Below are 12,059 nucleotides of genomic sequence, written 5' to 3'. Positions count from 1 at the left end.
AGCTGTGGTGAAGACCATGGGGGGAGCAGGTGGTCGCCCTGCAGCCCATGGAGTCCACAGGGGTGCAGAGATCCACCCACAGCCCATGCCAGAGGAGCTGGTGGATGCCTAGAGGAAGCTGTGGGAGTCTCATATAAAGAGTTAAAGCTGTAAAGGCCTTGCAAGGGAGAGAAAGGCCTTGGTCCTGGGGTGGAAGCAGCCTGGCCTCAGCTCGGGAGAGTCTGCCCCTTATGGACCAGAGGACTCACGTTGCAGAAGAAATTTGGGTGGGATGTTGCTCGTGAGATTGGACCCATGCCAATGAAGTTCCCAGAGGACCGTCTCTCGTGGGAGAGACCCCTTGGCTGAGTAGAAGACTCGTCTCCCCGACAGACTGACCAGAGAACAAACCCCTTACCCTGTCCCTGCCTGTGCTGTTGGTTGGAAAGAGGGAGGGGGGTGAGCAGAGAAACTGCTTCTTAAGAGGGAAGGGGTGAGAGCAGAGAAACTGTCTTAAAAGAGAGAGAATGAGCAGACACAAATAGTATTTTTAGTAGAAGAATTGTGGTGATGAATAGGTTTATGGATTTGCTCTATGGACTAAGAAAATACCCCAAACCCTGTCCCCTACCCGAGCTGTTGGTTGGTAGGAGGGAGGGGAGTGAATAGAAAATGGGTTCTTAAGAGGGTTCTTATTTTTACCACTCATTTTTCCTCCGACTCAGTTAGGTAATTAACTCACTTTGCAACTTTAAGTTTGAAGCCTGCTTGCCCTTTTCATCCATGCGTCCCCTTGTCAATGTCCTATCTCACTTAACTCATGAATTTGGTGTGTGTTTAACAGGATTTTTTCCTTTCCCCTCTCCTGCATGCCTGCGGCAAGAGAGAGCAGGGGTGCTTGGCCTTTAGTCAGGGTCAAACCCCAACATGTGATCTCTTGCCTCTTTGGCAGCCTGGAAATGGCTGGAACATGCCCAGGGGGCAGCTGTGACTGTCAGTGACTTCCCAGCCCTTTAGGAGGATGGAGAATGCAGGGATGTCACCATGGAGCCCCTGTGAGTGCCTGTGACCTGCCAGCTCCTTAGCAGCATGGAGACACGTGGCATGTCACCCCTGAGACCCTGTTGTAGACTGCAATCTCTGTGCAGGTGGTTTGGCAAATGGGAGACTCCTGGGATGTCCCTATGGAGTCGCTGGGATTGTGTGTATGCTGTCAGTGTTCCTTCAGAGAAGAGTTCAGGGGCAACAAAATTATCAATAAACTTACTGAAGAACACATTCCATACTAAACAGCCAAACAAATCAATGATAAAAGATTTTCAGCCCAGGGGACTGGCTGTGGGTGTGGGAAAGCACCTGGGATGAGTTATCAATCAGGGGCAGACAAGGAACAGCTGGGACACAGGGAGCTGCCTGAAGAAGGGGTAACTGTGGGCCAATTATCAGAGGAGTGATATAATGCCAGAGGGCCATGAGCAGAGGGCTCTCAGGGAGTGGCTCTTAGCAGGGAGACTTCACACCTTTCTGCAGGCATTCAGGAACTTGGTTGACAAACAGGACAGACTGGCAAAATACTCTTGGATTCCCCAGCCAATAGTATTGTTCAGAGGGTGAAACAAGCCTAAGGTAAGAGCTTTGTAGCTTTTTACTCTAAACCTATGCCATGGGCTTGTGCTGAGCAAGATGGGCAAGTGGTCAGGGGGTCCTCTGCTGACTGAATCCTCCCTCCAACTTCATCTTGCCTAAAATTTTCTGGAGCTGTAAAATGGGGCAGTTGATATGTTTATTCCAGGGAATGACTGGCAGCCAGACCAGTCCTTTAGACTGGGTTGACCTGGTGTTCAGAAGCATGGGGGTTGACCCCCCTGACTGATAAATTGCTGGACCTGATGTCCAGAAATTCACAATCTGCCCCTCCGTGATTTGGTGGGAAATGAAACAGAGCTGGTGAGATTGGAATTTTATAACTTGGGATTGTTTTGTTTGACTAATGAGAATGTACATTTTACCCATGCTGTGGAAGGATTTGGCCAGGCTGCTGGAGGTACACGAAGATCTTCTACCTAAACACAACATGGGAAAAAACAGCTGCCGCCAGAGCACCAGAGAGAACAGTGGCAGAAGAAACAGTGACGAACCAAAGGGTGGCACACCAAGCACATCCCACCCTGGACCAGCAAACAGCACTGATTCAGCACAAGAGGACATCCAAATGGTGATGATTCCCAACAAAAATTCAGCCTGTCCATGCTGTGGGACCCGGATGCGCCGTGCGTCGGGCTTGACTGAACACCTGAAAAGAGCCCATGGGAAAAGCAGGGTTTGGTTTCAGTGTGCTAAGTGTGGTAAGCAAAACACTAACTTTCATAGTGTTGCTTGTCACTATCCCAAGTGCAAGGGGTCTCCAGCTGGGGGGTGGATCTGTCATGTCTGTGGTAGGAATTTTTTGACCAAGATTGGCCTTGGTCAACACAAGAGTCATATGCATCCTGTCACCATGAAGCAGGAAAGGATGGCTGCATCCCACCCCAAAAAGAGCTCTGCCTGAGGAGCACACAAAAGAGTGTGGACAAAAGAGGAGGAACAGCTTTTGATTAAACTGGAGCCACAGTTTGAAGGAAAGAGAAACATCAATAAATTAATTGCGGAACACATTCCTTCAAAAACACCTAAGCAAGTAAGTGAAAAAAGGAGACTGTTACGCAAGGGACCAGCAAGGGACCAGGAAAAAGAGGCAGAGATGACTTCTGAATCAGAAGATGATGAGGAGCAGCTGGGGAACATTGACCCCAGGAGGGGCAATTAATAGTAGATTGTGTGACAGGCAGCCTCATTCAAACTCATTATTTGGAAGTGTCACACATGTAAAGATTTTCCGATTCCAGTAATTAATTTCAGATGGATTTCCTTCTGTTCCACGGCAAACACAAAGTGCTATCCTTGTTAGACTTAGCCATCACTTTTGAAACCTTTTCATTTTAAAGACAATTATTTTGGTCTGATTTACATATGGGTATATATCAATTTTCCAAATTTAGATTTAAGTCTATACGGTAATTACTAATGTGGCCATTTTTTTATATGTGTGTGTTAAAAAGGGTACCACTCTTTTCTTTCTGGCTTACTTGCCCTCTTGCATCTGAAGGCATACAATTATTACAAGGTTCTGCTATGACAGCTGGGACTGATCCAGGAACAACCCTGTGGGTAACACTGTTCTGGGAATATAAAAAAGGAAACTATTTAATTAGTTTAATTTTGGAATTTTTGTGTTTCATTGCAGCTTTTAATGGATTAACTCTTTATTTTATTGTCTAATATTGTTCTTTTGTGTTCCTCTTTGTCTGGAGTTAATTTTATTCAAATAAAAGGAGCCTCTGGCTGTAGATCTCACAGTTGCAAGGGTATTCAGCAGTTCTTTTTGCTTCTGTGGCTTTAGTGGCTCCTTGTCTCACATCTGGACACACTTAGCTTTTTAGCTGATGAGGACACACTTGAGTGTTCAAAGTTGTTTATGATATTGAAACAAACTTGCACAATAATATGTGTTAGAGTGGGGGGAAGGATGAATTCCTGCTTCCTTTACCCCCTTTTGGAAATTCTTCTATTTTCTGCTAGCTAGTTTCATATTGCAACATCACCTGTTCTGTTGATCAGCCACAGTTTGGTTGTTGCTCTCAATGCCAGCAGAAGCAGTGGCTGAAGCAGCAGGTGCTGACAGTGCCCCAAGCCCTGGGGCCAGAGGGGTCCCTTGGCTGCAGGGCTGGGAGGGAGCTGCCCCTTGTTCTCACTGTGCCTCACGCAAAGCTGAGCCCCTCACAAGTGGGTAGCACAGCAAACAGGGAGCCTGCCAGTCTCTTCCAGCCGTGTCTGCTCAGAGTTTGGCCCTTGGAGCTTCAAGGGAAGCAAAGGCAGCTCTTCTGGTCCCTCTGGGTGTCCCCATGTTCAGCAGTGCTGCTCCATCAGTCTGTGCACAGCGACAGGGAAAAGCCTCAGCCCTGCAGGGGCCAGGAGCTGCTGGGCTCTGCCTGAGCAGCTCAGCCAGCAGGAAGGGAGCTGCTCCACATGAGAACCAGGAGCAATGGACACTCATTTTTGTCTTTCAAGAAAATAAAAGGGAAAAGGAAAAAAAATTAGATAAAATATGAAAGATAAAAACAAAACTCAAGTGTGTATTGAAAATTCTTCTGTAACTTTAGATGAAGAGGTAACTGATTTTTTTTCTTTGAAAAAGAGAAGTCAGGATTTACTTTCTAAATATGCTGGTGGCATGGATCCGTCTTACTGACCTCAGCACCCTTTTAAAAAAGATTTTAAATATCGCTCACTGAAATCTCACTGCCAGCCTGTCCTGGTTACAGTTTAGCACTTTGGTTACACCCACAGAGTGCTAAACTGTAACCAAAGTGGTCATTCTACTCCCCTTAGGTCCTTTCTGATGAGCTGCTGATGAGAGGTCGTTTGCAGGAGCTGCCCAGTGCACCCCTGATCCCTCAGGCTACCAGCTGGGTGTTAAATGAGATAAGGAAGAAGAGGCAAACCCTGTGAGGCAAAGGCAGTTTTCTGTTTCTTCACACCAATGACTGAGCAGTGATAACTCCCTCCAGGGAAGCCCCAGCACAGTCCCATTCAGCCTGAGGGGTCATCTCTGCTAATGGGCCATCGTGGACTCAATGGCACCAGCACAATGGGCAGCTGAGACAATTTAGACCATCAAAGGCTCCCCAAATATCCCATGACTCACAGGATGACATCATTGCATTGTCAGACTCCCTGCCCAGGTGGAGGTACTGAGCATTCCCACCTGAACCTGAGCGTATAAAATCTGGCTTTGGGGATGTGGGACACCACTTCCACTCAACTGATCCAGACGAGGAGCAGAACTTCCACAAGACCACCATTTGGTAGGATCTCGACCATCGCTCTGACCTACAGGCAGCCAGGTTGTACTCAATCTTTGTGGGTTAAAAGCAGTTTTCTCTGTATCATTGCATTTGTTGTAATCTCCTTAGTGAATTGTTACTCTGACCTGTAATGTCTGTTGGGGCAGTTGAGTGGGATTCATTTATCCTGACCGTTTAGTTTAAATGAGCACAGTGGTTTTGGATGTTTGGAGTATGAATTACTTCCAAGCTGTGCCAAAAACATCCCTTGGGGGGTGTTGGTGTGTCCCTGGGAGGTGTTTCTGGGTGGTGGCTGCCAGCAGAGCCCCAGTGGTGGGCAGAGGGATGCAAGGACCCCCCTTGCAGTGAGGGTTGGGTTTCCCAAAGCAAGCACTGCCACCTCCAGCCCAGAGCCAGGGGGCTGTGGGACCCCCAGGGAGAACCAGATGGGAGGAACCTTGGGATGTCCAGAGTGAGGAGGGTAGAGAGGGCAATACCAGGACCGGGGGACTGCTGGCAGTCTGGAGGAGAGGGAGTCTGGAGGTGGGGAACCCTGTGACCCCAAGGACCCCGAAGTGGGGAGCCCAGAGAAGGGGGAAATGCCAGGACATCTGGAAAATTCAAAAGCCTGGGGTGGGGGAGAGAGGTGACTCCTTGGACACCCACACCCTGAAGCACTTAGGGGAGAAGCAACCTATGGAAAACCCAAAATCCCCTGGCATCCCTAAGTGAGGGGACCCTGGAGGAGAGGGACCAGCATGACCCCAAAGTGGGGAGACTGGAGAGGAAGAAATCTGGGGATTCCAAGGACCCACAAAAGCAAAGGGAGGCTGGGGTCCATCTAGATGTGGGAAGCCCAATACATGCAGAACCCCCAGCAGCCAGGATGGGAGGGACCCCCAGAATTCCAAAGTGGAGAGACCAAAGAAAGGAACTCCGGGGATTGTTTTGGGGGTTTTTTGTTGGTTTTTTTTTTTTTTTTTCAAAATCATAGTGCTCTGGAGGTTTTTATGGACACCAGATGCCCTGTGACTTCTAGAAATGGACTCGAGCAGGAGGACCTTCAAACCTAACATACATGCTTACACCTTGTTTTTCCCCTCCAAACCAGGATTTCCCATTCCCAAACCTTGGCTGGATGGAGGAGAAGGCTGTGAGGAAGAGGAAGATGCCCCAGGACAGCCAGGCAGGTGAGGAGGAAGTCACTGCCCCTTTCCCCCTCTTTTTTTCTCCATCTTCCAGCCCAACATCGTCCCTGGCTGCAGGACAACCCTGCTGCTGACACTGTCCTGCCAAGAATGGACTGAGGCGAATCTCCTTCCCCTTTCCTTTTGGCATGTAGGCAAATCTAAAATCCTCTCGTGTTTCCACCCCCAGGCAATGAGCTGGGAATGGAGACCATGGAGGAAAAATCTTCCCTGGAGAACCTCATGGAAGAGGCTGATTTGAACAGCTCCATGGCACAGGAGTCCAATGGGGAGGAAAAGCCCCGGAGATCCCACACAAGGAGAGGCTCCAAACCAAGCCCAGGGTGCTGTGAGGAGAAAAGACCCACCCTGTGCCAGGAAATTGGCCAGCAATCAAGCCAGAGCTATGAGCAGGTGGCCCATGAGCAGCTTCCCACTGGGGAGAAGCCCTACAAGTGCTTGGAATGTGGGAAGAGCTTCAGGACAAGCTCTCTCCTGATCCGCCACCAGATGATCCACACTGGGGAACGGCCATATGAGTGTGGGGAATGTGGGAAGAGCTTCAGAGACAGCTCGCACCTGATCCGCCACCAGAGGATCCATACTGGGGAGAGGCCCTACAAGTGTCCCAAGTGTGGGAAGAGGTTTCAGAGCAGCTCCAATCTCCTCCTCCATGAGCGGATTCACACACAGGAGAGGCCATTCCGCTGCCCTGACTGTGGGAAAGGCTTCAAGCTCAACTCCACCCTCATCATCCACCGGTGCATCCACACCGGGGAGAGACCATATGAGTGTCCCGAGTGTGGAAAAGGCTTCACCCAGAGCTCTCACTTGACCAAACACCAACGGAGCCACCAGTAAGAGAAGCCCTGCACAAGCCCTGACTGCAGGAAGAGCTTTGTCTTCTGCTCCAGCCTTATTACCTAAAGCCTCATGGTTTTACTGCTCTTTGGGAGGGGTGTTTGGTGTTCAGGAGCTATTCTGGATGATTTGGTGCTTCTGGGTATTTGGTACAGTTTCTTTCTCCATTTTGTGTTTGAAAAGCCAAGAGGGTTCATCCAGTGCCTCAAAACCACTCAATTCCACTGGAAAGTATTCAATCTTACCCCAAACCGGCTCAATCCCTGCCCAAAATGACTCAATTCCACAGCCCCTCAGGGTGGGATGACATTGGAAGGGATTGGGCCAAGTGGGATGCAGTTCTGGTGGGGTGAGATGGGCATTGGGTGGGGCAGGATGGGTGGGATGGGAATTGGAGGGGAAAATAGGGCTTGGGAAGGGGGTCTTGATGTCCAGGAGGGGTGTGATGGGTTGGGGTGGGGATTGGGAGTGTGGGGCAGGGTCTGGAATGAGACAGCCAAAGGTTGGGGTGATGAAGGGAGTGGAACTTGTTCCTGTGTGGGTTTTTGGGTATTATATAACATGATTATTTCTCATGAGCCTTGGGGCAATAAAGAAAAAGGAGGTTCATCCTTTTGGTGTAGTGCTGTGTGTTGGCATTTGGGGGTTGATTTCTTGTTATTGTTGTTACTATTATTTGGTTGTATTACTTATTAGTGTTATACTTCTAAATGCCACCCATTGTTAATAGTGGCTGTATGGCAGCTCACTGGGAAGATTCCCTTCCTTCTCACAGTGGGATTGAGCTGTAGTCACTTCCAAGTTGCCAGTGGCTTCTGAAGACCCATAGTCCTATTTATGGTGGTTTTGGTGTGGTTTGGAGTTGGGGAAGGGTCTCATCCCCACACAGAGGTGCTCTGAGCCTGCTCTGCACCACATCTGCACTTGTGGCACATCACAGCTGCCCTGCCCTGGAGACATGGCAGGACTCCCTCCTGCCAGGGCTGAGGCTTTGCATGGCCTCTCATGACCCCTCATGTCCAAAGCTCTGTGCTGGCACTGGTCTGAGCACCAACATCACTGCAGCCCCACGGCCTTTGCTGTCCCCCCGTGTCCATTCCCTGTCCCCGAGTCCCGCCCGGCTCTGGCAGCAGCAGGAGCCGCAGCGCAGTGGGCGCCAGCCTGGCCTAGCCAGGGCTCCCAGCAGGAGCAGCAGCAGCATTGCCAGCCCTTCCCAGCTGCTCCTGCTTTGGCTTCCCCAGGGATTTTTCCAGGGCAATTCTGGAGTACAGCAACAATCACCCACAAACCGGTCACTGGGCTCAGGCCTTGGCCTTTCTGCTTCCTCCAACCAACCCAGGCTTCTCTCAGCATTCCAGTTCCCTGCTCAGAGCCTTTGGCTCCCTGCAATCCTGGCCCCAAGGATCTGCTCTCACGAGTCCCTGGGGAGCCTTTGGCAGTCCCTGCCTTCAGTGGCGCCCAATGATGCTCCAAGGGACTTGGAATTTTGTTTCTGACTCCTTGAGCAGCTTCTTCAACCTTCTCTCAGTCCCTGAGGGTCACAGACTCAGCTCCACCTTGGGGTTCATTAAACTACAGAAAGCCCTCAAAAGTTCTTTGTCTGCCTTCCATCGTCTTCAAGTGTTCAGGGCTTGTACAGCTATTGGAGTCAGTTTGGTGTTCTTTTAAGGAGGAAGTTTTCAAAGTGCACCCATGACTTTTCTTTAACGTCAAGGAAATATTTTTTTATATTTCTGTTCCGAGAACACATGATAGAAGCATTCCCCAAGTGACTTTGATGCTGAATGTCTCCTTAGGAGGTCTGGGCATGTAGGAGAATGAGCCCCTTGAGGGCTGACCCTGTTGGGACAACCTGCTCCTCAGCCCCAACCTCACCATGGCTGACATTGCCCACCTGGCACTGACATCCCTGTTCCCTGCATCACAAACTTGTCCCCTGAGCTCTGCAGCTGGCTGTCCCAGCCCATTGCTCCATGTCCCACCTGCTCTCCTCAGGGCTCTGTCTGCACACGGGCTCAGGAGGAGTTTTCCTGTTTGTGAGGAAAGAATGGAAAAGCCTGAGCAGGTTTCCTAAACAACAAACCCCACTCAGGAACCACATGCTCAGTACAGGCTGCCTCTGATGATGTCACCTTTCTACCAGGGACAATGTGACCAGAAGTGATCTCTGTAAGCAGAATTCTCTGTATCTTGAAGGAGAATTCTCTGTCCCTGTCCTTTCCCTTGATCTCAGTTGCAGATGGAAGTTGATGGTGCCATTCTCACCTTTAACCCCTCTTTTGAATACAAACAGATGGGTCTAGCTGTGTTAAGCAGGTGTTGCTCAATGTTTATGCAAAGCTTTTGTGTTCCCAATGGAATCACAGAGATCATTGTGACATTTTGGGGCCACATGGAACCATGGAGACCAAAGTGACACTGCAGGGCCTCATAGATGAAGGGAGACCATTATGACTCTGTGGCACTTCATAGAACCAAGGTGTCATTGTGACACAGTGGGGCCTCATGGAACCCAGGTGACACTACATTGAACCCATTGTGACACTACAGAACCTGATGGAATGAAGGGGACACTGTGACACTGTGGGGCCTCGTTGGAACTCAGGAGACCATTGCTGACAGAACAGGAGCTCATGGAATGGGGAGAGCCAGGCCCAGGGGACATGGCTGCAATGGTGATGGCTGTGAGGTCACTGCCACTGCAGCAGCCTGCTTGGCCCTCAGCTGACATTCTGGCCAGGAGTCTTGTGAGGTCACCCAGCACATCAGAGAACCAACACAACAGGAATTCCATCCTTGAGGAAAGGAGGGGTTTCACTGTGTCAGGTTGCACAAAGCTCCTGTCCTTGGACAATTGCTGGGATGGGGCATCAACTTCTCTGGAGAAACAGTTGATGTTTTGTGACAATCTCATTGGGAAATATTCCTTCCTTATAACAAATCTAAATGCACTCTCGTTTAGCTTAAACATATTGACCCTTCTTCTGTAACTGTAAACTTTGGGAAAAAATGACACTCCATTTTCCTTGCATTTTGACCAATATTTTTCCTTTCTCAAAAAACTTGGAGAGGACTCAAAAATCTCCCAAGATGGGGTTTGGAGGCCTCATAACATAAGCAAGCTGTGCAGTTACAGAGTGAGCAGTGTAACATCATTGAGTGGCTGTATGACACCACAGGGTGGGCTGTGTCACGTTGCTGACTTGCTTGTTACACCACAGAGCAGGATGTGACATCCCAGAGCAGGATGTGATATGTGACATCATAGAGTGGGCTGTGGCATCACTGGTTGGTTGTGTGACATCAAAGAGCAAGCTGTGACATCACAGTGTGGCTGTATGAACTCATACAGCAGGCTGTGAGGGCACAGAGTGGACTGTGTGACACCACAGGGGGGTGATGTGACATCACAAAGGGGCCTGTGACATCATGGAATGGCTGTGAGACATCATAGAGAGGGTTGTGGCATCATGGAATGGGCTGTGACATCACAGGGCAGCATTATGTGATCATAGCAAAGGCTGTGTGACATCACAGAGGGGGGTGTGACAACACAGGGTGACTCTTTGACATCACAGGGTGGATGTGTAACATCATGGAGTAGGCTGTGTGACATCACAGAATAGGCTGTGATATCACAGGGTGGCTGTGTGACATCAAAGGGTAGCTGTGTGAGGTCACTGGGGAGGTCACTCTGCCCCAGCCCCCCTCACAGTTCCCCCAGACAAGTCCAACGCTGCTCGTGCACAGCAGGGTCCCCTGTCCCCCCAGGTCCCCCCTGCCCCCCAGTGCCACAGCCTCCCCCACAGGATGTTCCATGAGAACGACCCCCAGAGCCTGACATGGGGACAGGGGGGACAGGGCCCTGGGGGGTGGGACAGGGAGACAGGGACCCCCCAGCAGTGTCCCTGTGTCCCCAGGGTGAGAGCCTGGCCCAGGGCTCCTTCACTCTCTTACGAACGAGGGCTTGAGAGCAATTAAAAAATCCCCAGCAAGGGATCAGCAAAAACCAGCTTTAATATTAATTACGACAGCACAACGAAGTTCCTTGGCAAGAGTCACTCTGCTCCTGACTGCACAGTTCAGGCACACCAAGGGAAAAAATCAACAACAAGAGCAAGGAAATCCAGTCAATCAAACCAGAAATTATCTGAGAATTGGAGCTCTGCGTGTGTGTGTGTGCGTTTAGGTGTGTGTGACCAAAGGACAGTGAGGGCAAGGATAAAAGGAATATGGTCTAAAAACTTAAGAGCCCTCAAACTTAACAGAACTTAACTTCTACATTAACCTTAACTTACACCTTAAACTCAACAACTTAGCAAAAGAACAGCCCTCAGCAGCATTTCACTTAGCTCATACCTTATGACTGAACCTCACTTACAGGCCTAACTCACTCAGATATCCAAGGCACTTCAACACCTCCCAGAGCAGCATTTCTCCCCCATTTCCAGAGCACAGGCACACGTGTGTGCACACAGACAGACACAGGCAGTGCCAGGGAGCTGTCAGAAATTGCCCTGGAGGGCAGGGAAATGCTCACTGCGGATGCTTTTGCATCTCCCCAGCAGGCGAAGGGTTGAGCCTGGAGGAGTGGGGGGATGGGCCCAGGGTCCCTCGTTGTTCGGGGATGCCCCGAGTGCAGCAAACGGGAGAGTTCCCGGCTCGGAGAGGCCCCACTCAGAGGGAGCTCACTGCTCCAGGAGAGCTCCAAGGGGCTCCTTTTGGAGCCCTGTTGATAGGGCCCCAAGAGATGGGCTTTAGTCACAGCAATGTTCCATCCCGGTTGCACTTCTGATCCACAGCTTTCTCTGACACTGTGAGAACAGGGATGTTGTGCCACTGAGGGGAGAAAAACAGTTCCCAAGGCTGCTCCTAAAGAAAGCAGGAGCTGGTTGGACAGCAGCAGTGCCTGGGAGCAGACAGTGTTTGTGATCAGCTGCAGAGGAGCTGAGCCCAGGGGCTGTGGGCCAAGGCTGAGGCCTAAGGAGCATTTCTCAGATCCAGGGCTGCCCTGGAAAGGTGGTGGTGGGGATAATTCCCACCCTTAGTGTGCTCCCAGTTCCTCCCAGTATTTCCATGTCTGTGTTCCAAGTGCTGCTCACAGCCCTGATCCGTGGGGATGGGAATGTCCCACTCCCTTCCCGGGGCA

At 50.3% G+C, this 12,059-nt stretch overlaps 2 protein-coding genes across 2 annotated transcripts in view; one reads left to right on the top strand and one right to left on the bottom strand.

Annotated features, from left to right (window-relative positions):
- Positions 1–12,059, top strand: part of LOC146421112 (uncharacterized) — a 382,384-nt gene that overhangs the window by 315,320 nt on the left and 55,005 nt on the right. The window contains exons 8-9 of the mRNA XM_085047575.1: positions 6,494–6,747; positions 6,832–6,906. Coding sequence (XP_084903701.1) covers positions 6,494–6,747; positions 6,832–6,906 — 329 coding nt within the window. The remainder of the gene's footprint in view (positions 1–6,493; positions 6,748–6,831; positions 6,907–12,059) is intronic.
- LOC146421116 (uncharacterized) overlaps positions 1–12,059 on the bottom strand; it is a 248,287-nt gene that overhangs the window by 230,123 nt on the left and 6,105 nt on the right. The gene's annotated exons all lie outside the window — the stretch shown is intronic.

The sequence above is a fragment of the Lichenostomus cassidix genome, unplaced genomic scaffold (genome assembly GCF_008360975.1).
Source record: "Lichenostomus cassidix isolate B80296 unplaced genomic scaffold, HeHo_3.0 HiC_scaffold_43, whole genome shotgun sequence".
In the NCBI taxonomy this organism is placed as follows: Eukaryota; Metazoa; Chordata; class Aves; order Passeriformes; family Meliphagidae; genus Lichenostomus; species Lichenostomus cassidix.
This window is presented reverse-complemented; position numbering and strand designations above follow the sequence as displayed.